This window comes from Bos grunniens, chromosome 14, assembly GCF_055505025.1.
Source record: "Bos grunniens cultivar Pamir isolate PY7600 chromosome 14, Bosgru_T2T1.0, whole genome shotgun sequence".
NCBI lineage: Eukaryota > Metazoa > Chordata > Mammalia > Artiodactyla > Bovidae > Bos > Bos grunniens.
Genome location: NC_141178.1, coordinates 17,794,482 through 17,819,891, shown reverse-complemented (window position 1 = coordinate 17,819,891; position 25,410 = coordinate 17,794,482). Strand labels below are relative to the sequence as shown.

The window sequence follows — 25,410 nt, the reverse complement described above, 5'->3', positions numbered from 1 at the left end:
TTTGATGCTGAGACAAACTTGTAATAAATCTCTTCCCTGGGTCACTCTGACCTTAATTTATTTCAGAACAGGAAAGGTCAAAGTTGTATGCCATATTTTAGGATCTGAAAGCACTCACCATTCGCTGCTGCACTTGAGAGCTGGGTTCTAAAGTCAAAACTGTGCACCAGACATAAATAATGGAACTGTTTGAAGATGGCACCTGCACATGAGAGAGAAAAGAGTTCTATTAAACACTGAACAGTTTACTAATTAATCAAAATAAGGCAGAGATATAATATCAGTTTGAATGATAAAAAAAGTAAAGTTATTGAAAAAAGCCATTAAAAAAAAAGAATACCTAAGCAAAAACAGACTTCACTATGGCATAAAGTGAATGTGCAGTGAGTCAATGGGGCCAATTATTTCCATAAAGATGAAGGGATTTGTATGTGGAGTGACTGATATAAGACTGAGTGGGAGAACGAAAGAGAGATTTGTGCTTCGTGGGAATGAAAGTGATGATGGTGGAGATTGAGAAAGAGATAAAAAAAGTAGCAGGTCATCACAAAGCTTCTCAAGCGGGGAGGACACGCTTTTTTCCCTCCCATCCCTTCAAAGCCCTAGAGCAATAGAATCTTTTTCAAGATATAACTCATCTCCATCTGGAAGGGTAGAGTCTTGGCTACAGGAACTACTGGAACTGATACAAATGTGTTGTTGTGGGATGGGGAGGAAAAAGTTTGAGAAGTAATATTTAAAGTCTTTGCATATTATTTCAGGCCTCCCCTCTTTTGTACCTATCATTTATTAATAAATTAAGTGCTACACTGAATAAAGAACATAATGAGAACTTTACAATTTTAAAGTTGCTCTGTTCTGGACTGTGCTACTTGTCACACCTGAATGACGACGCTATACTCAGGGGCCTTGGATTCCAGGCACACGTCTCTCGACCAGTCTTCATCTCCTTTGGCCCTCACACACAACTCAGTCAGTTCGCTGTTTTCTAGTATGTACGAAGGCAATTTCTGTTTGGCTGTGAGGCAGTCAAAGTGTTCCCGAACCACAGCTTGTCCATCTTGACCAATGTAATGCTGAACCACTTTTAATTCTATGCTTTGAGACAAGTAACTACAGATGATCTGTCTTCCACAGATGATAATCTAAAAACAAACAAACAAACAAAAAACAATCAATCAACCCCTCAATCAGTAAGACTTCCATCAATTTAGACTCCATGAACTGGAAACAGAGCAAACTTGGGAGATATCACAGGTTTGGTTTCAGACCACCCACAATAAAGCAAACATCTTAATAAAGAGTGCAATAAGTTGCACTCTTATGCAATACAAGATCTCTGTATAAACTGATAATACAAACAACTTTTAACTCATATGCTGAATTATATTTTATCTTATTCACATTTTTCCTATAGTGTAGAAGCATTTATATTTATAAAACACACAGAATTATCCATTAATCCCAAGAATTATTTAACTTTTCATCCAGTTAAGCATATAATTCAGGGCAGGCATTAAGAAATATTAATATCTCTTTTGGTGGAAACTGATGCAGTAAATACTTTTAGAAAGCAAATCCCTGTGTAATATGAGTTTTCACCATGGTTGAGGAAGACAGGACTTTCTGATACAGTTTTCCTTATTTGTAATATTTTTCCAGGTTATAAAATATATAATAAGTAATACATATATGCCATAGTTAAAGGTCTAAGGATATGATCTAGCTCTAAGGTCTAATTTTATGTGTCAACTTGAATGGGCCATTCAAGATATTTTGGTCACACATTACACTGTGTGTGTGTGTGTGAAGGTGTTTCTAGATGAGATTAATATTCGAATTGGTAGACAGACTAAAGCAGACTGCTCTCCCTAACTGGTGGACCTCATCCTAGCAGCTGAAGACCTGAAAGAATGGAGAGCCTGGGTCAGGAGGCAACTCCTCCTGCCTCATGCTTGAGCTGGACACTCATCTGTTCCAGCCTATGGAAACAATTGAAACATCAGCTCTTCTTGGTATGCTAGCCTGCTGGCTTTTGGACTGGAACTTCACATCAGCTCTTCTGGTCTTCCAACCTGCAGACTGCGAATCTTAGGACTTCTCAGCCTCCATAATCATGTGAGCCAATTTATAGTAAATCTCTCTTTCCCCTTCTCTATGTGTGTATGTATATACATACATACAAGTATATGTGTGTGTACACACACAAACACAAAGACACACCCTTTTTGTTCTGTTTTTTTTTTCCTTTTTGGAGAACCTAATAAGTATTTTCACAAATTATCTCTTATTTTCAAAACAACCACATAAAACAGGTGCTATAATGAGTCCTCATATTAATAAGGAAAAAAACAGAGGCAGAGAGATGTTGAATAATTGGCCTGATGTTACCCCGACTGTCTGGTCCAGAGTCTGATCACTACCCTGATAGTCTGTATCTCATAAAATCAATACCTACCTATTAAGAAAACAGAAACAATATAAAGAGAATAAAGCTTGCTCATCATAAGGTAATGTATTATAGCAGAAACCAGTGGTTCCATTCCAAATAACTTCTTTTTCTTTGTTAGTCTTTCCTTTGCCTTTGCTGTCAAAATCACCGATTTGGTTTAGGCCTCAAGCAGCCCAGTCCTCAGGGAAGGTGGACACCTCGCAAGACCCCTAAAAGCTGTATCACAGTTGGTACATGCTAATCCTGGTAACTCCATTCCACCATTGCCAATGATTAGTGGTGAACATGGAGCTCTGTTTTGGCAAATAATACAAAAAGGAAGGCTGCTAAAAGTCTCTGGGAAAGATTTTACTCTTTGATAATAAGGAAGACAATTTGAGAAGAGAAAATCCTCCTTTTTCTCTGCCATGGAAGATATCAGGAGAGGATACAGATTTTGCAGCTATCTTGAGGCCAGGAAGGCAAACTCAAGAGGACAGCAGAGAAGCAGATACAGTACTGAGCGCCTAATTAACTACCCAACACTGAACCTGCCTTAAGATAGGAGCAATAGTATCTGCTTCATTAACTTGCTATCAAGATTAAAAAGCCTATTTTTGTAACATCATGGTGAAAGCATCCTAACTGATACATTTTTCTATGTCATTAGGAGCACTTTGTAACCACCATTTAAAAAAAAAACTATTACTTATACAAATTAATATATTAACAATTATTTATGAACTATTATTTATCCCAGACAAATCTGCTAGATTGATAGACCAAAAATTAAAGTCATTGTTACTTCAACTTGCATTACTTGAGTAGTGAGGTTTAGCAATTTCTTGAACATTTATTTTCCAACAGTCTATTTCTCAGAATCTTCTTTAGAAGGAACACGTCTGCAAAAACCAGGCTATGCTCAACTGTTATATTCCCCCTAGATACTCTGGCCATTATAATCTTTTAAAACAATATTTTGAAAATAACAAAACACACACAAGTCAACTGAACTATGAGTCCTAAATCAGCACACAAGATTTTCTTTAGCACATATAGGGGTTACGAGACACTTATGATAAGCCTTATGATGCCATAGCATTGCCTAATTTTGAATAAACATTTGGAAGCTCTGAGGCAGTATTTAACTCTGTTCCTCTTCTGGATGTGTCCAGGCCTGGCAATGTGTGTTCAGTGCTCTTGCTTCAGAACCTTTGGGCCCCATGAGATTTAGGAGAGAATTTGGCTGTCTCTCACAGAAACCACAGAATCTTTGCAACCATCTGGGACTCACTTTGTTTAAAGACAAAGATCCTCTTGGTGGGTTTTTATAGTTTCATTTTCAACCAAAAAGCCTGTTAAATAGGCTTCAAATTTGATAAAAAGAAAATCCTTAAAAGTGGCCAGGGAGGAAAGGCTACTAAGATGAAAGGAAATCCAAAATGGCTGCGCCTTGGAACTGTGCTCTACATGGCTGCTCCCTTGCAGGGTTCAGTGGCAGCCATGCCTGCGTTCCTTCAAAGTGGCAACACTTACAGTGCTGATATTTTGAAAATTATGGTTAGAATTTCAAGATTAATTTATCAGTTGAAGACAGCTACTTAATTTTTTTAATGTAGGGTTTCTCTTTAGTACACATTTCCAGGTTTCACACCACTTCCCCTTTTTCTCCAAAGCCACAAAGATGTGTATTGAAGATTTCTACATATGATTTTACTTAGCAGGTTTCTGAACTCTTATTAGATCAGTGCCAAGAAGAATAGCAATATTAAAAGAATAATTCCAGAGCACCAGATGCACTGGAAAATGATATCTTAACCATGATTAAAAGTGTATGTATAAAGATACAAATATATATACATACATTCATATATGTACATTAAAATTTTTAGAACAGTAAAGCTTTCCTCAATGAAGAGATGGAAAACATAGAAGCAAATATGTGTACATGAGTAGTTGTATAATGTACAAAGTTTCTGGGAAATTTTATGTGTGGTCAATTTTTATTGAATTGGAGAAATGAGAAGGGTCTAGGAAAGGAAGGGTACAGGCAACTAAACGTCATTGTTCCAACAAGCTTTAGCCAATTCTCCACTGTCCAGAGGCACGGTACACGGTTAAGGTACATCAGGGAGCTGCACACACCCTCCCCAAATGGGGTGTGGTAATTAGGCAGCTGTGGTTTCTTGTAACTTTCCAGGCCCAGGTGGGATAGAAGGAAAGAAGCCAAGATGTGAGGGAGGCAGGAGTCCACCACGCTCTTCTGGAAGGTTGATACCTATCTTCCTTCCTAACCTGGCCACCTGAGGAATCCTGTGTCTCTGCTGTACTTTAACTAGAGCTAATCTGAATGTTAGTTAATCTACCCTGACCATAGGAAAAAAAAAATCCAGTTTAAAGGAAGTAATACTTTGTGTGTGGGAGGGTAGGGTGTGGAGGGGAGAGGGGGTAGAGAGAGAGAGAGAGACAGACAGACAGACAGAGAGACAGACAGACAGGAACAGACAGAGAGAGACAGGGACAGACAGAGAAGTGGGGGGAGAGAGAGAGAGAGAAAGAGAAGAAAGGCTGAAAAGCACTGACTGGGAAGGTTTTTTACAACTTTGATACATGCAGTGGTAGGTCTGAGGTTGCCATGGTGGTCTGCTGAACCTCGTATTACCCAGGTTCAGTATAAACCACTTTCCATTTGCTTGAATTTTAGGTTAACGAATTGTTGTTTTTGTGTTTCACTTTTCCCTGCTCTGCTGAGTTTTTAAAAATGGCTCTAATATAGAGCACAGTCTCAGATGATGATGACAAGAAATGTTAAAACTCAAAATAAGTTACGTGTGTAAGGCCTCCCATGATAGCGGGAATGTAAAATGGATTTTCCCAGTTCCTGTGGGAGAAGAAGACACCTCTTCTCCAAAAGGTAAATGCCATGTGAGGGCCCTTATGCTTCCATTATTTCTTTCCACATATCCCTTTCCTGTTTGGCTAGACTTGACCTTTTTTTTTTTTTTTAAGAGTATTTATTATAAATGGGTAAGAAGCAGAGAAAAGTGTGAAAGGCATTCTCCCCCACACCCAGAAAAGGATTATTAACATTTAACAGTACAAATAACATTTGGAAAAGTCCTGAAATGTGATTTGGCACCAGATGCCTTAAAATCTATATTTGGCATTAACAGAGAGAGTGATTAAAAGAATTCCTTAAACTCTCAATGCACAGAAAATTTTTTTAGTTCTGATTTGAACCCTTCATAAGTATTTAAGGTTTAAAAAATGCTAATAGTTTGAAAAACTCATGAAGTCGGCAGATGTTTTAGGAAAAATATATATTTAGTTGTTTAAAAGATTAGCATAGTAGCAATAAGACTCTGGTAAGTCAAAACAGTGAGTTTTGTCTAAGAAATAAAGTATATCTTTTTAATTTGGAAATATGCATCAAGCATCACAAAAATATTCATATCCTTTGGGCAGGTAATTTAAATTTTACAGCAATTATTTTAAGGACAGATACAGAAATGTGGACATATATTTATTAAAAAGATATTTATTGCAGGATCTATTACAGTGACCAACTGGACATTAACTGAATGTTCAACAGCAAGGAAATGTCTAGGTGTATTTCGATATACCATATGGCAAATCACTAGGCAACCATTAAAGGGATAACTCCAGGAATTTTAAATAACAGGAGAAAATAAACATTACATAAAGTTAAAAGAAGAAACAAGTTGAAAAATTATGATTACAGTTCAATTTCACTCAGATGGTAAGGAATCTGCCTGCAATGCTGGACAACCTGGGTTTGATCCCTGGGTTCGGAAGATCCCCTGAAGGAAGACATGGCAACCCACTCCAGTATTGCCTGGAGAATCCCACGGACAGAGGAGCCTGGTGGGCTACAGTCTACAGGGTTGCAAAGAGTCAGAAACAACTGAGCGACTAAGTACACACAGTCAGATTTCGAGTTGTTTCAAAGAAAAAAAGGTACCAAAGTAATAACAGAATATATTTTTTGGTTGGTTGATTTATGAGTAAGTTTCATTTTCTTCATGAGGCTTTTTGTGTTTCCAGATATATTTTATAATAGTTAACATAAAAATAACAGTGTGAACTAGTATTTATTGGGTGTTTTCTATTATAAAGGGAATATGAAGCATAAAACAGTTAAGAAATTTGCTTAAGGTCATATAGGTAATAAGTACAAGGGCTGAGAGATCTTTTACAATCAGAAAAAAGGTAGGTAAAACTTTGTAAGAATTAAAAAAATGTATTTTTCATGACAAATTTTTTTGACTTATGGTATATACTGTTGCGATAGTATCTACTCAGGTACAGTGTATATACTAATGTATCCTGAAATCTAATATCAGTTCTTGAAAGTAATAATATCTATGGCAAGAATGAGGTGTCTATATGTAGCAACACAAAAACACATGAGTGTTGCTCATGCCTGGAAATATTTCATTACTGTAATAATAACTGAAGTTCATTGGGTTATGACAGTGGGCCAGGCACTAGTGTAAGCACTATACATATACAAACTTATTTAATTCTCACACCTACTTTACGAGGAAGGCACTATTATTATTCCCATTTTACAGATGAGAAAAGTGATCACAATGGTAAGTAGTAGCTAGCAAGGGTGCCTGTGACTTTAACCATCAGGACATATCTTTAAAACATTTCTCCACAGAAGGACCCTGCCACTCCACTCATTGGTAAATGTCCTCTGAACTCTGAACACAGAGCTGAACGAACTGGAAAACTTCAGACCAGAGCTATGGTAGTCAAAGCATCCGAGAACTTGTTAGAAATACAAATTCTCATGCTATACCCAAGAACTACTGAACCTGGAACTCTAGGGGTGGGAATCCAGCAACCTGTGCTTCATTCAACAAACCCTCCAAGGGATTCATTCAGACACATACTCAAGTTGAAGCCTAGAGGGAGAGAAACTAAGGGGAAATATGCTAATTCCTCATGTTTTTGGAAGGCTTAATATACAGGAGAGGCAACAAGTTGCGTGCTTCCTGTGTATGCCTCTCAAGTTCTGAGGAATGGTAAAAACTGGCTAAATGGTAACAGATCTTGGCTCAAAATTAGGAAAGAATTTCTTATTTCATTAATATCTGGAAGTAACCGACAACGGAAAGAGCTGCCATGTGAGAGAATGAGACTCTCGTTCAGAGTATTCAAACAAATGCTCTATGACCATTTCTCAGGCACGCTGATGAATGGGGAGGTAGACAAGGCATTCTTGAGAGATCGTGAGTGACGGAATCAGAAAACCAGCGGGTGCTGGGCAGATGTTTGTTGAGATCACGTCCATGTAAGCAAGGTCTGAGGGCAGACGGGAGAAATGATTCTTGTTTTTAAGACTTTCCAGTTCAAAGCCCACACTAGCCATGCTGGTCTCCTCCTGAGTCCTTGGGTAAGATCCATTTGTCCAATATTTGTATCTTTGTTAATCCCATACTGCTGAGTGGGGATGCCCTCTCTTAATCTCAATTCAACATGCTTTGTAAAGCCCAGTTCAGGTCAAATCTTCTTAGTGAAACCTCTAAATTCCCTTCACACTTACTGTCAGCCGTACACATTGTTGGGTTTACATAAATTTATGTGAATTTACACTTTGAGAGCAAAGGTTGTGTCACATACTTAGGGTCTTCTGTTATACCCTGTTCTACAGGAGGCAATCAACAAATACTTGGGGAAATGGTCGGCTGATGGGGAACACTCTTCCACGCTTCTGAGACTCTGCTGCTACTATACTCTTCTCACTTGTTGCTCTCAATAATGAGAGCACGAAGTCCGGCTCCCTGATTAGGTGCAGACCAAGAATGCACACGGGACGGGTCCTACTGTTCACTTTACCGGTTGCCTCCTGCTTGCCCCCTGGCACACAGCAGTGAAGGGGCCCCAGGTGCTCAATACAGAAAGCTCCCTTTTTCCTTTTCCAGGGACTGGTGCTGTGTCTATCACATCTTCAGTTCACATAACCTTTGGATAGATTGTTACAATCCAGATGCAGATGTATATGTTAAAACTCTTATGACAAATCCAGTTATTATGTGTGCAGTGAAGCCAGTTTTCAAATTTTAATACTTCCTTTTTTTTTCTTTCTACTCTTGTCATGTGCTCCATGGTTGAAAAACATCTTTTAAAAACCACATTTTCACATCTTAAGAACACAAAAAAGTGTCAGATACTTCCCCCCCCCCCCCCGCCTTTGCAGTCTTAGAACTTCAAAAACAGCCAAAAGGAAGTTTTATAAAATACGTAAAAATATGTGCTGAGAGCTGAGGTTTTATAAGCCAAGAGTTAGACTGCAGTGAATTTTTACTGTAGTTAATATTAACTCCTAGGAAAAGAACGCTTGCTGGAGACCCAGGCCCACTCTGCCATGGGAGAGAACCTCGATACTTTCTTGCAGGTTACTCTTGCATGCCTGAGAATCAACTCCTGGTTATCCACTGCTGAACTATCCAGAGTCCCCACCATCCTTGGCTTCTTTTCCTTCTCAATAAAGACCCTTTGGCCATTTCACAGCTCATTAGCACCTCCACCAGAAGGTAGGTGGTGACAGGGAGAAGAGGTGAAATGAAAATCAGTAAATTTTACTGCTCGTTAGCAGCTCTTGTAAAAGACCTGGGACAAGGGTACGAAGCCATCAGCATCATCAGGATCAACAACAAACAGTAAGTGTGCACGCGCATGGCTGGAGTAGGCACAGCTAGGAAGAGCTCTGCGATTTTTTTTATGATTGTTATTTTCATCTCTTTAAGTTTCCCTTCCATTATAACATCCAATGATTCAGAGTCGTCTGGGCCATGGACACACAAGAACTTACCTGTTTCTGCACGCCGCTGACTTGCTGAGCTTTGATGATGAGTGAAGCAGTTCGACCCTTGTACTGAATAGTTCTAATAAATGTCCCCGCATGGTCCACACTGAAGGGCTCTGACCAACGCCAGTTGCCCCAACCTTCAATACAGATGTGTAACAGCTGGAGAGAGAAACAAGAATTGTCATAATGCCAAAAGTGCCAACAAAAATCTAGTCCTAAAATGAAAGTCTCATTGCTGGAAAACCTTCCTATTTGTAATACTTAGCATCTGTTTTCTTTCTAACCTGCATTATTCATCCACTTCCAGCTTATTCAACCAGGCTAAGAATAGCAAATATGCCACATAGAGTCAATGCGGTTTTCCAGATCACATTTTAAACCTTCTTAAAAATAACTGTCCTATCAAATGGTAAAAGGGCCTGTTGAACATTTGAGGAAAGACTGTTTCATTCATCTGGAGGACAAGAAGGCTGAAATGTGAGATCAAAGAATCATGGTCTTGGCTGATAGCTTATTCCTTCCTCTGGCTAGACAGTAATTAAAGCTAAATTTGGTTTGTATCATTATTTTTGACCCTAAATTGCCATTCTTTATTTTTCCTTTTGATAAAGAACAAAATAGCAATCTGAGAATGCAATTCATTTAATATATTCATTCTCCTTATGAGATCACATATATCATATTAGAAATACCTTTAACATTTTGAATGTCTGTTCTATTCTTTTTCTTAGTATGTATTTATTGTAATTTTTACCAGTTGAGTCCCTGATCCACATTCACGTTTATTCACATAGTATTGCCACTTTTAGTAATACTTAGATTTCTTTCATGGACATCAAATACTTTCTATTTCTACTGCTACCTATTAACTGCAATTAAGTATTCCAAACTTAAGTCCACTAACTGAAAAGGCATTCCAAAACAACAATGACTGTTTCTTTAGGATACATGTTTAAATGAAAATAAATAATGTTCTTGTTGTTCAGTCACTAAGTCGTGTCCGACGCTTTGCGACCCCATGGACTGCAGCATGGCAGGCTTCCCTGTCCTTCGCTATCTCCCAGAGTTTGCTCAGACTTATGTCCAGTGAGTCAATGATGCCATACAGAAATAAAACTGACATTTTAGGAAAAAGGTTTAGATAATATATAAACAATATTTCCCTTCATATCATATATAATTTTTAAAAGAGCTAACCAAAGGTTAATCACATGAAACATTTTCCAACTAACAGAATAAATAAAACTTTGAAACCATTATATAAGAGCTATCATAATGGGCTCTTAAATACATTAAGGACTTCATGAGAATTGCCATAATAATAAAAGTCTTTTGATAGCAACATTATTTTTTAGTTTAAACATTAAGAGGAACCCTTATAAAGTGCTTAAACTTGAAAATTTCCCAAGGTCATTGTTCATCATAATGTAACATTTGGTGGAAAATTCAGAGAGAGATTTTTTGTTTTGTTTTTAAATATCTTAAAATATTTTTAAAAATCTGGTAACTCATCTCCCTGCTTTTAATATGGCCCCACTCAGTTCTTCTTCCATACAACTGCCAGTGATCTTGTGAAATCAAAAGGCTACCAGTCAGATGATTTCTAAAAAAAGAAGTCTAACAGCAAAAAAAAATTAAAAAAAAAAAAAAAATCCTGGACGGCAAATAAAATACCTTTAGGGAAAATTTGGTTTTATATACAGTCTTCAACATAAAAGTACCAGAGTATCTTTGATGTTTAAATATTAGTTACAGGGAAAAAAAAAAGAAAAACAATAGTGGTGTTTGGAACCACTTCAGTTTTTGTAGCAGCAACTGGGAATACAGCTCAGGGTACACACAAAACTAAAAGAAACAAAGAAAGTTGTTTTCTTTGGAGAGACTAGTAGCTGGAAATGACAAAAACTAATGAGGCAAGGTACTTAAGGTCAAGCTCAGCTGTATTTTTCTTGAAAATTCCATAGCCTCTAAAGAAAGTTTTAATGTACACAGCGTAATTTTAATGAAGGAGTGTTCACATTTGCATACGAGCTCAATCTTAGGTAGCTGTTCACTCTGTGTGCACAGCGTTTAATGATGAATGTCACCAAGGAATATGCTGTCAGGTTTTGCTTGGCAGCTATTTGTTCTCAAAACGTTGGCACATATATCATATATATTGTCTTTGAATTATGAAAATTCAGATATGTTTGGAGTTAGTGCACACAGAAAAGTTAGGTGGGAGAAAAACATGATGTTTCTCCCCACCTGTATGACCAACAGAATATTTGTAATGTCTGGCCTGCAGTTAAAAAGCATTTAAATATCATTGACAACTACATGTATATATAAGTTAATAGGAAAAGAATGACATTCCTTGGAGAGAAAAATCTACAAAAAGGAATTCAGGAGGCCTAGCAGTACTTCAGCTGTAGAACCCCAGTACTTCAGTACAGTGCCCAGTACTTCCCCTGGGTAGGCAGGGTGCTCAGGTATCCCTGGACATCAAATGAGGGTGGAAAATCCTGTACCTGTTGGACTGACTCACTAAATTTCACTGTTATAGGTACTGAGAAGTCTCCATTTAATAACAAATACCCATATGTCTATTTTTATTTCTATATCAAAGAAACTATAAAATCAGGCATAAAAATGTGAAATTTGTATTAGATTGCCTAATCCTAATGAGACTTGTTTCTATTATTCATCCAATGCATTTTTATTTGTCAGATACTATAAGGAAGGCAATATGTGAAAGACTATGGAAGGCATAAAAAACAGCTTTGGTCTTTATTCCACAAGGAGCTTAAGATCTTACAGGAAAACTAAGGCCTGTATAACTAACCCACAAGAGGCATTAAGAGAGGTACACGCTGATACAGGAGTCTGGAAGAGAGAGGGCTTGTTCAGGTTGCTGTGATTATGAGAGCTTCCTAAAGCATTTGGGCCTGAGAGTTTGGGTAGGACTTCAATTGGTAAAGATGACAGTCACTGGCCAAGGAGGACAATCTGAGAGGTGAAGTCAGAAGGTTTGCTTGGGGCAAAGTTCATAGTCTCAATTGGCTGGAGAAGAAGAAATATGTCAAAAAAAGAGTGAGGATAAGGTCTGAGAAGCAGATCTAGATGGTGGCCAGCCCTGATGATTTGCTGAGCTATGGAATTTGTGCTTTATTCAGGAATTAGCCTTGTGTACAGATAAGCGATGTGTTGAAAGGATGGTGAGAGCTGAGTGTGGAGGGGTCTGGACAACTGCAATAGAATGAGAGCAATGTGGGCCAGAAACAGGAGAGAGGAAGTATTGGCCTTAACAAAATATCACTATCCATTCTGTCTAGAGCCCACGGTGTCTTTAACGTTCTCTTAACAATTTGGAAATTTTCTTTCCCCTTGTTTCCATTAAGTTTCCCTTTCAGATTCACTTCCTTCACCATCTTTCTTTTCCATTCAGCTTTTTCACTCTCTGTGGCCTACTTAGCTAGTGTCTAATTTTTTCCACTGGGGGGGAAAACAGTCAAATAAGAACCACTCTTGTTTGAACTTTTCAGTGGGAAATGAAATGAAGTATAAGGCAGGTTGTACAGTAGCCACACTCAATGGAAGGCCCCAAGGGGCTACACTGACATTTTTTTCTAGCAGACTGCCCTACTCCAGGGCCACATTGGCAGCAAGATCAAATTCCACTGAAGACTCCAAATGGGAGCACAGAACTTTCCACTCATTTTTTTCAATAGAAAATAAAACTTAAAACTGAATTACTGATCAGGGGCTTGGGGATCAGCTCTCAGGACCACCCACAGTCACATCCAAAGGGAGAATTCCTGACTCGACAGATTACAGAGGAAAGAAAAACAAAATGAAATCTAGGATAACAGGGTACACCAAGGAAGAGGAAGCGGGGGGGGGCGGTGTTAAGAAAAAAATTTAAATGATATCTGAAATATAAATGAAAGTACTAGATACTTTTCTTTGACCTTTATTTCACTATTCATTTAAAAATTGTTATCAAGATGCTTTGTACCTAATCAGAAATTGAAAATTTGTCTTCAGAGTCATTTGCATATTTTTTGTACTTTATAGTAATTTATTGTACAGTAATATGCAATGTTCCAAAAAGAAACTGAAAATCTAAATAATGTAAACATATTCCTCCAATGTATTTTATTCTTGACAGAAATTTTAGTTCTGAAAGTTATGTGAAATGCAAGTGAAAGAAACTACTGAATATATGCTTGTAGTAAATATATAGTATATAATATATATTAATATATACAAAAGCTTAAGCATCATATTTGTTTTTTAAACTTCTAAACTCATATCTATATCCTAAGAGCCTAGTGCACAGTAGGCACTGAATGAAATAACTGTTGAATAAAAAATCAGGATTTTTGAAAAATAACCAAAATAACCCAAAGCAGATATCAAAAAATTTTAGTGGTGATATTTGGGCATAAAATATCATAAAATGAGAATGAAATCAAAATATTCAGAAACAATTTCTATTTTGAGTGACCTTTCAATACAGATTTGCTTTACGTGGATAACAATACTAGATTAAGCTACACATCAATGAAATCCGTAAAATCTATAATTCAGACACTGCAACATGATACTAAAGCATAAAGTAGACCCTAAATGATATGTACTAGGTAAACATGCAAATGAAAATTAAGTTAAAATATGAACAAATTCTTGTCTATCCAAAATAACATATAAAAAGCTACAGATCAAATTAAATAGATCAAAGCTAGATTGCTTGTTTAGAATGCACAAGTGGAACTGACAGTACACTTCACATCAATAAACTAACATGAAAACAAAATGAAATATGTTGCTCATTATTGCTTTTTTAAGGCCATTGAATTTCAGGATGTTCAGAGTATCTGAAATAATGCTAGAAAATATCTAGATAATTGCTAATCCTTGGTGTCACTCTGATTCAATATTAGAACTCTTAGGACTCTATATCTCCTTTTTATATTTATAGAGCACAACCTAAAAGAATGATAAAGTAGAAATAAATCAATTTGAATTATTTTCTAGTGGACAACTTGGATTCTTTGATGCAGTATATTTTGGAAGAAAGAGGAGAAAAAAAAAGATTTCCAAATCAACCTTTCAGGGGGTGATATAATGGTCACTGTCATCACACAAGTATCAATGACACAAAAGATGATAGCTTACACGTAGGTTTTCTCTCAAGACTGTTTGCGTTACATGAAAGCTACAAATTCTGTGCAATTGCGTAAAGCAACCTCTTACAGGAGAAGGGAAACCTGGCACACTCAAAAAATGGTTAGAATGAAAATTGTACCTGGAGAGTAATCTTTCTATCAAAAATCTAAGCTTCAGATACTCACTGGACTCCTCAATTCTAAACAGGAATTTATCTTGATATAATAATTATAGACATGTGCAAAGATCTACCTAGATGTATGTTTATTCCAGCACTGTTTTAATAATGAAAATATGGCATTACTAGGTCATTAGTCAAATAAAATATAGCAAAAACAATAATAGCTATCAGTTATTAGACATATACTTTGGGCTTTCCTGGTGGCTCAAACGGTAAAGAATCTGCCTGCAATGCAGGAGACCTGGGTTCGAACCCTGGGTCAGAAGGGCCTCTAGAGAAGGGAATGGTGACTCACTCCAGTATTCTTGCCTGGAGAATTCCATGGACAGAGAAGCCTGGCGGGCTACAATCCATGGGGTTGCAAAGAGTCAGAGTGATGACTGAGCGACCAACACTCACTTTTTCTTTCACTTTCATGTGTCAAGCAGTGGGCTAAGTGCTTTTTATACATGCTCTTATTTATTCCTTAAAATAATCTTTGGTGGGAGATACTTCTATTTTATGAATGAAAAAGCAAGCTGAGCTACAGAGAGGCCACAGTGCTCAAGAGGGCAAGGTTTAAGATTTGAACTGAAGTGTGCTTACTAAGAATCTCTCTTCTTAATCATGCTTATACTATAGAATCCTCTGAAACTATTGAAAAAAAAATCGCAGCATGAAAAAAATGAACAATTTTACTCAGCCAAAGATTAACCAGAAAAATTCGCATTACAAAAAGATATGTGCAATATATACCTCATTTTTATAAAATGAACAAAAAGTATACATGTCTATTCCTAAAGGGAGAAAAATGGCTAGAAAATATACCAGAATGCTAACAGTGGTTATCTTGGGGATGTGAGCTTTAACTTTACTTTTTATGCATGTGTTTTGTGTGCTTTTATGTAATTTCCAAATTTCACACTATAATATGTATTACTTTGCAATCAGATAAAAATTAATGTTATTAAAATCAAAAAAGTTCAACAGAAAGCATACAGAGCCTTCAAGTAAAACGAAATTAGACATTTCTATTTTAAAAACTCAAATTCAGCTTCCTGCATGAAGTCTCCCCACCTGTCCTGGTCAGTGTCACAGATTTACTATTTGCTCTGTTGGCATTTTGCTGAAAGGGTGACTGAGACTCAGTTCATTTCTGAGGCCTCCATCTCTGCTCTTCACACAAGGTCTGGCTTGCTGTATTACTTACTCATATGATTCCTCGGCAATTTAATGAAATTATTTGAGGGTTTTTTCCCCCCTAAAGCAAAAGGTTTTTCCCCTCAATTTAGCAAATATTTTCAGGATTCATATCTACTAAATGCTCACCATAAGCCAACTAACTGTACTATACATGGTGGTGGTGGTTTAGTCGCTAAGTCGTGTCTGCCTCTTTTGCGACCCCATGGACTGTAGCCCGCTAGGCTCCTCTGGTCATGCGAATTCCAAGGTAAGAGTACTGGAGGGACTTGCCATTTCCTTCTCCAGGGAATCTTCCTGACTCAGGGACTGAACCCATGTCTCCTGCATTGGCAGGCGGATTCTTTACCATTGAGCCATCAGGGAAGCCCACATGGTGGAGAGAGAGACAAATGAGATGCACACTAAAATTCTCACAGTATAGTGGGAGAGAGATTTAACAAGAAAAAGTATAGTGTAAAATTTATGAGAGGAAGAAAAAATTGTAGGACTCTAGAAGCAACTTAGCAGCAGCAGCAGCAGAGTTATTATGCTTGCGTGTGTCCTAAGTTGCTTCAGTCGTGTCTGACTCTTTGCGACCCCATGGACTGTAGCCCATCAGGCTCCTCTGTCCATGGGATTCTCCAGGCAAGAATACAGGAGTGGGTTGCCACACCCTCCCCCAGGGGACCTTCCCGACCCAGGGATCAAACTCTTGACTCATGTCTCTTGCATTGGCAGGGGGGTTCTTTACTGCTAGCGCCACCTGGGAAGCCTTATTATGCATGGAGAAGTTAAACAAGTGACCAGAGATTGACATATTTTACTTATCCAAGGAAATAACATGAAAAAAGATACTGGAATAGAATAAAAGACATTTTTGTTATTTCTCATAAACAAAAGCAGGTGACAGCTTAACTTGGATTGGTTTTTCCTGTACAAAATTCATGTCTTAAAAAACCACACTGACTGCATTACAAACAAGTCATAAAAGTAGCATACTATAGCTTTAAGTAGGGAAAACCATTAGACCATTCAGGTATGACCTAAGTCAAATCCCTTATGAGTATACAGTGGAAGTGAGAAATAGATTTAAGGGACTGGATCTGATAGATAGAGTGCCTGATGAACTATGGACGGAGGTTTGTGACATTGTACAGAGACAGGGATCAAGACCATCTCCATGAAAAAGAAATGCAAAAAAGCAAAATGGCTGTCTGAGGAGGCCTTACAAATAGCTGTGAAAAGAGAAGCGAAAAGCAAAGGAGAAAAGGAAAGATATAAGCATCTGAATGCAGAGTTACAAAGAATAGCACGGAGATATAATAAAGCCTTCCTCAGTGATCAATGCAAAGAAACAGATGAAGACAACAGAATGGGGAAGACTAGAGATCTCTTAAAGAAAATTAGATATACCAAGGGATCATTTCTTGCAAAGATGGGCTCGATAAAGGACAGAAATGGTATGGACCTAACAGAAGCAGCAGATATTAAGAAGAGGTGGCAAGAACACAGAAGAACTGTATAAAAAAGATCTTCACGACCCAGATAATCACAATGGTATGATCACTGACCTAGAGCCAGACATCCTGGAATGTGAAATCAAGTGGGCCTTAGAAAGCATCACTACAAACAAAGCTAGTGGAGGTGATGGAATTCCAGTTGAGCTATTTCAAATCCTGAAAGATGATGCTATGAAAGTGCTGCACTCAATATGCCAGCAAATTTGGAAAACTCAGCAGTGGCCACAGGACTGGAAAAGGTCAGTTTTCATTTCAATCTCAAAGAAAGGCAATGCCAAAGAATACTCAAACTACCTCACAATTGCACTCATCTCACACGCTAGCAAAGTAATGCTCAAAATTCTCCAAGCCAGGCTTCAGCAATACGTGAACTGTGAACTTCCTGATGTTCAAGCTGGTTTTAGATAAAGGCAGAGGAACCAGAGATCAAATTGCCAACATCTGCTGGATCATGGAAAAAGCAAGAGAGTTCCAGAAAAACATCTATTTCTGCTTTATTGACTACGCCAAAGCCTTTGACTATGTGGATCACAATAAACTGTGGAAAATTCTGAAAGAGATGGGAATACCAGATCACCTGATCTGCCTCCTGAGAAATTTGTAGGCAGGTCAGGAAGCAACAGTTAGAACTGGACATGGAACAACAGACTGGTTCCAAATAGGAAAAGGAGTACGTCAAGGCTGTATATTGTCACTCTGCTTATTTAACTTCTATGCAGAGTACATCATGAGAAACGGTGGGCTGGAAGAAGCACAAGCTGGAATCAAGATTGTTGGGAGAAATATCAATAACCTCGGATATACAGATGACACCACCCTTATGGCAGAAAGTGAAGAAGAACTAAAAAGCCTCTTGATGAAAGTGAAAGAGGAGAGTGAAAAGTTGGCTTAAAGCTCAACATTCAGAAAACGAAGATCATGGCATCCGGTCCTACCACTTCATGGGAAATAGATGGGGAAACGGTGGAAACAGTGTCAGACTTTATTTTTTCGGGCTCCCAAATCACTGCAGATGGTGACTGCAGCCATGAAATAAAAAGACGCTTACTCCTTGGAAGGAAAGTTATGACCAACCTAGACAGCATATTTAAAAGCAGAGACATTACTTTGCCAACAAAAGTCCGTCTAGTCAAAGCTATGGTTTTTCCATTGGTCATGTATGGATGTGAGAGTTGGACTGTGAAGAAAGCTGAGTGCTGAAGAATTGATGCTTTTGAACTGTGGTATTGGAGAAGACTCTTGAGAGTCCCTTGGACTGCAAGGAGATCCAACCAGTCCATCCTAAAGGAGATAAGTCCTGAGTGTTCATTGGAAGGACTGATGCTAAAGCTGAAACTCCAATACTTTGGCTACCTCATGTGAAGAGTTGACTCATTGGAAAAGACTCTGATGCTGGGAGGGATTGGGGGCAGGAAGAGAAGGGGATGACAGAGGATGAGATGGCTGGATGGCATCACTGACTCGATGGACATGAGTTTGAGTGAACTCCAGGAGTTGGTGATGGACAGGGAGGCCTGGCGTGCTGCGATTCATGGGGTTGCAAAGAGTTGGACACAACTGAGAGACTGAACTAAACTGAACTGACTGATAGCTTTAAATCTTTGTGCAAACAATTTACTGTCAATATAATGTGGAAAGTTAACTTTATATTATGAACTCATTGGCTTACATTCTTCTAATAACCCATGGGATTTTGATCCTGCAAAGGAAAAGAGTCAAACTGGAACAAAAATCATTGTTTCACGTCAGATCTTGCTCTCAAAGCAGCCATGTGTGCAGATTCTTGGGGATGAAGAGAGGTGAGAGTTAGGGAGAGGACCTGCCTGAGAGAGGATGGTACAGAAAGGGAGGCTGAAGAGGCAGTGAGCTCTTAGGTCAGGAATTGCCACTTATTTTCACAGCACCAGTCATCAATAAACACCAGAGTGTGAAGCATTAAAGGCAATGAAACATAGTAACTGATAGACGTTTGGCTGTTTGAAATTATGCTGTTCACTATCTGGCTGGTCTTTCTATATATATTCAGAAATAGTAGCTACCAGGAAACAACAGATTCTAGCAGCACCCCACTGTTTATTTTTATGAATGGTTATCACAAGGCAAACACTGATGAAGGAAGAGTCAGGAAAAAATAAACAAAAAAACAGTTGCGTGAATGAAGCAAACTGTAGCTCTGCATGACTTTTGACAATTCACAATAACAAAGAAGCATGGGAGGATGTAGAAACTTTTACCTGTGTATACTTGAGATATTAGGAAATGCCAGCTGGAAAATGGGAAGTAGAACAGGAGTTGACTTTATTATCTGGCCTTGCAGCTGGAGAATAAAAATCACCATTCCTCAAATAATATAGTATAACAAAGGGCAATCCATAATATGATATAATCATTAATAAATAGCAAAAAGGACATAAAAATAAGCCATGAGACCTTTGAAAAGATACTGCAAAGCAAAGGAAAAAGCATATGACTGACATTTACATACTAGAGAGAAAAATAAATTAAAAAAAAACAAAAAGAAAAAGTCAGGTGAAGAGTAGTGGCACTTTTATATATTATCTACAAAACTATGATGCTTAATGAGTATTCCTTGCTAAAAAGCTACCTAAATAGAAATTATCTAAATTAGAGAAAAATAATTCACTTCACAATTTTTTTTTTTTTTCAAAAAGATTTAAGGAGCAAATTTTCTCATTAGTTAAAATACAATGCTATGTATAACTTTCGGGGAACATATTAATCGTGAAATCAGATATAAATGTACACAGTAAAAAAAAAAGCATGAAATGATATATAGGCTTGTTTTAAAAAGGTCATTTCAACATTACACATATCTGTTGTTTTCATGTTTCTAAAGCGCATGGGCTTCCCTGTATTTAAACGACATACAACTGGAAAAACAGGAGCTGTGACACTAATAGCTGCCTTAAGTCCAGAACTGTGTGATAGTCTTTGAGGCTGTTCATCCTTAATGCTACCATAAGAGGCTGAAAAGTAAAAATTCAGAGAAATTTTACATGTATGCTTGTGTGTCTATACAGAAAAGGGTAGTCTGTCTATAAAATAGGAAATAATTCACTTTAAAAAAATAATTAAATAAAATAAATACAAACAATAATTGCTTAATTGAGTGACACTAATAGTCAGAAGATTTTGGTGCTGGGTAGACATACTCTTGACAGAATGATAGTGAATGATTGTCATGCTCATGGTTGAACCCAGCTCCTCAGTGAAAGAGATAAGGGTAAGTTGGATCGAAACAATAAAGAATACTTTAGGTAAGCTGAGAAATGGAAGCCAATAAGGTAAGCTGGAGACACTGTTTGATAGTCATTCAGACTTGGATAAATGTTCTGAGCTTGTGAGCCAGATTGTCAGTTCTTGTTTGTTTGAAAATCAATTTTGACTAAATACAAATATAAACCATGGAGGAAATCTAACAAAAATTTGAATAAAATTGTTCTTTTAAATTTTCTTTTAAAATGTTCATTCATCATTTAGCAAAATTTAGTTGAATGTAAAATAGAAGACATGCCAACATGTGTTCTAAGAAAAGATCAGGTAGTTCTATGCAATCTGTAACTTATTTTCAGTCATCATGGCCATTTAGACAATTAAAATTGTTACGCCTAATTTTTAATTAGAAAAAAAAGAAGTCAACAGATGGGATACAAAAGACATCCAAAATTTTTACAGTTATTTATTTTCATTTAACTAAACTGCCTTGCCATACTAAGAAAACATTTTTGTAAAGGTTAAATAAAGTATTTTATGGCAACCGCTGCTTCTTAGTGCCTGTATAACAAGAAACATGAGCCAGCCAAAGTTGTGCAAGTTGGTTTTCTTTCCCAGTAAGGGAATGTGGTATCTAAGACCTTGTCCTAACTCATTTAATCCCCAAGTGTAAGTCAAGCAAGTCAAATATGAACTAATGCCTGAAGGGAAGTCCCTGACTCCAAAAGTATGGATTATTTCACATTTATCTTAAAAATCTGCTCTCAGAGTTCTTAAAATTCACTAACTTGGCAAGTCAGGAATTATCATGAGAAATGAAATAATTTCATAACTATGAAGTCATCCAACATTCCATGCATCTGACACTCATTGGGCTTGGCCATGTCTTGGGCATTATTCTGACCTTTAGATAATAAGCTCTTCAATATCCTGCTCAGCATGGAAATAATTAAAAAGTGCCACAGTGTAATAGGTATGCCATTGTCTTTAACAGAGTTAATGCTTTTGTTACACAGGCTTGTGGTAATATGTTATGATTAACCGCAATCACATTCTGAATGCTGAAATCTTTATAACATTCTTAATCAGTATTTCCCATTACTTACAAATGGCAAAATACCATGCTTTAATGGTCCAGCTGCATTCCCTTTCTCCAAGCACTCTGTATTAAAATTCACATTTCAAATTAGTTCAGTCAAGGACCTTTATGTTTAGACATCAAGAATTCACATTTGCAGAGCACTAGCTTGTGAAAAGCCTTTGAGTGTCTTGTAAAAAGCTTAAGGAAACCTCAGTACATTTTTCTCCAAAGCTATATTTCAATATCGAAAATTTATTGCCAGAGAAGGGATGGCGAGACCATTAGCAGCACCAGTAGTCACTCCTCTGGGTGCTTCACAGTTGAAACAATCCCCAGTTGTGCCCTTTTGTGAAGGCTTGTACAAAACTCTAGAAATCAGTCCTGGGACTGGATAAAGTGTCTTATCACAAACTGTCTTTGCTACTTTCTTGTGGAAGACTTCACAAGTCTTAACAAGGTCACAATGCAACCATTTCTACATAGTGACTGAAATATACAGGAAAAAGAAAAAAAAAACTCGACTCCAAACTTCTTCCTCTCATTTAAATAGAGTAAATGTATTTACCAACAGAAAATGAAGAAATTCCAAACATCTCTATCCACTAGATATTTAATGACCAAAACTGCCAGGGTCCCGTTTACTGGTGACTTCAACAAGGCATTATAACCTTCCTCAGAGAATATAAGTTTCTTGGAACCTCTCAGGAAACCGAAAATATTTGACGAGAGAAAGGTGAAGAGACAGAGTCTACAAGTCTTACTATTTTGCTGTTTCAATGACTGCTTAGAACTAAAATAAAAAAGCAGTTGATGGTGACTGGATAGTAGGTCCCGGGTACTCAAATGGAGTTAGTGTTTACAGAATATTTTGGATTGAAATCCTTGCCAGATGGTCCTAAGAACTGTTTACCTCACTGTTGATTTTAGCTATCTTAATGTCAGCAACAATAAAAGAAGCTTGTTACTGCCACTGGGGAGCAAAGGCACACAGTCCTTCCATCCCAAACGGAACTGCTCGTTGTGGACAGCTGTGTGCTACGCAACAGTAAGGGCGATAATGTAGTTTCCGGGAATCTATTTCCATGATTAGAGAAAGAGAAAATATAAGGCAAATTTAACCTGAAATAATGTCTACTTTAAATCAGTACTATTTTGTAATTGCACAACATACTTTCAGCTTATGATAAATAATACAAGTTTTTCAGAGTTAAACAAAAGCAGGCACAGTCGGACGTGCATGTGGACCTGTAAGTTGGTGTCCTTTGAAGTATACTGCTGGTCCTCCTGCAGCATCTCCCTGTTTCGTAAGTTTCCATCAGAGGCCACTGGGAGGCCAAGGGGGCAGAGGTGGCGGAGACGAGCGGCTACTCTTGATTACGAGTCCAGTTGCACAGACAGCATACAAAAGCATGTATTTTGAACTCAGAGGACCTCTTTTTGTGTGCCTGTACAACATACATAAAAGCATCCAATATGACCCATACTGTTTACCGTGGTCATATTGTTAAAATAAGCTTTTAAATCTATGTTCTTGAGAAATGTCAGATGTTATGAGAAATCTCAACATTTATTTACTCAGTGTACACTTATCAAATGCCAATTATGAGCAGGATACAGGATTAGATATTGTGGAAAGTCATGTTCAAAAAAGCCTTCTACTTTCCTTCCCTCTTCTCACTTTAAGCAAATACCCACTACAACCACCTCAACATTTATAGTCAACCTCAGTTCTCTCTCCTGTCTCAAAGCAGGAGGAGGCTTTTGTGCTAAGTTAAAAATGGTCCCCAATTCTCTCAGCAACTCACATCAAGAGGTTATGATTCTGCTTCTTATCCTCTGGATCTGGCCTCACCTTGTGACTTGCTCCACCTAGTAGAATGTGGGCAGCAGATTCTATAAGGGCTCTGAGCTTAGGCTCAATAGGTTTTGCAGTCTTTGCTCTCGTTCTCCTGTCTAGGCGAGACTGCTGGAAGGATCACATGGAAGAGAACCCTGGCCAGTGGTCTGCCAAGTACCAAATGTGTGGGCAGGGCCATTATGGACCACTCGGCCCCAGTTGGCCGACCAGGTGACTGCAGCCTCACGAGTGAGCCCAGCTGAGACTAGGAGAAGAACCTCTTAACTAAGTGCATCCAGATTTCTGACCAACACACTTATGAGCTAATAAACTTTCAAATAGAAGTTTTGGGGTGGTTTGTAAATAGTGGATAACTGATAATTCCATCCTGGGTCCACCCTTCCACCTGTAATCTGGATGCATTCTTCTTTTTTTCTGGGACCTTATGCCATTAATCACTCTTCCTGTCTTCTGCATCATCAACCTATCTGCTATTTACTCCTTTTCATATATGAACATGCCTAGTTCAGTTCAGTTCAGTCGCTCAATCACGTCTGAATCTTTGCGACATGAACCATGAACCACAGTACACCAGGCCTCCCTGTCCATCATCAACTCCTGGAGTTCACCCAAACACATGTCCATCGAGTCAGTGATGCCATCCAACCATCCTATCCTCTGTCGTCCCCTTCTCCTCCTGCCCTCAATCTTTCCCAGCATCAGGGTCTTTTCAAATGAGTCAGCTCTTTGCATCAGGTGGCCAAAGTATTGGAGTTTCAGCTTCAACATCAGTTCTTCCCATGAACACAGAGGCCTGATCTCCTTTAGGATGGACTGGTTGGATCTCCTTGCAGTCCAAGGGACTCTCAAGAGTCTTCTCCAACACCACAGTTCAGAAACATCAATTCTTCGGCACTCAGCTTTCTTTATAGTCCAACTCTCACATCCATACATGACCAATGGAAAAACCATAGCCTTGACTAGACGGACTTTTGTTGGCAAAGTAATGTCTCTGCTTTTTAATATGCTATCTAGGTTGGTCATAACTTTCCTTCCAAGGAGTAAGCGTCTTTTTATTTCATGGCTGCAGTCACCATCTGCAGTGATTTGGGCGCCCAAAAAAAAAGAAAGTCTGACACTGTTTCCACTGTTCCCCCATCTATTTCCCATGAGGTGATGGGACCAGATGCCATGATCTTCGTTTTCTGAACGTTGAGCTTTAAGCCAACTTTTTCACTCTCCTCTTTCACTTTCATCAAGAGGCTTTTTAGTTCCTCTTCACTTTTTGCCATAAGGGTGGTGTCATCTGTATATCCGAGGTTATTGATATTTCTCCCGGCAACCTTGATTCCAGCTTGTGCTTCCTCCAGCCCAGCGTTTCTCATGATGTACTCTGCAGAGAAGTTAAATAAGCAGGGTGACAACATACAGCCTTGATGTACTCCTTTCCTTTTTGGACCAGTCTGTTGTTCCACGTCCAGTTCTCACTGTTGCTTCCTGACCTGCATACAGGTTTCTCAAAAGGCAGATCAGGTGGTCTGGTATTCCCATCTCTTTCAGAATTTTCCACAGTTTATTGTGATCTACACAGTCAAAAACCCTCACCTGACCCTTCAGCTTTCTTGAGCTAACACTCAATCAGGATTTAAAAAAAATCATGCTCATTTTCCCTACTTCCTCACCTCCCATTCATTTTTCAACCCACTCAATCTGATTTCTATTCCTATCTAGCCACAGAAAACGCTTTCCTTGGGCTATCAATGAACTCCCCATTGCCCATACAGTGGTCTCTTCAGTTATTGCTTCACTCAGTCTCCTTAGGGCAATCTGAAGTAGAGAGGGGGGGAAAAAAAATTCAAACAAAATGAACAGAACTGCAGGCTCTTGTGATGACTGTGGTTCCAGCTAATGTCTTGACTACAAGAATCTTGACTTGTCAGAGAATCTGAGCTGGAATCACCCAGGTAAACTAC

The 25,410-nt window shown here is 38.1% G+C and overlaps 1 protein-coding gene across 30 annotated transcripts in view; it reads right to left on the bottom strand.

The window, feature by feature from the left end:
* The window catches only part of VPS13B (vacuolar protein sorting 13 homolog B), an 805,974-nt gene that overhangs the window by 57,382 nt on the left and 723,182 nt on the right, over positions 1 to 25,410 (bottom strand). For all 30 annotated transcript variants that reach the window (XM_086336078.1, XM_086336091.1, XM_086336075.1 and 27 more), the window contains 3 exons: positions 9,276 to 9,431; positions 882 to 1,145; positions 119 to 202 (listed from right to left, as the gene is read on the bottom strand). In XM_086336078.1, the coding sequence (XP_086192204.1) occupies positions 119 to 202; positions 882 to 1,145; positions 9,276 to 9,431 (504 nt within the window). The remainder of the gene's footprint in view (positions 1 to 118; positions 203 to 881; positions 1,146 to 9,275; positions 9,432 to 25,410) is intronic.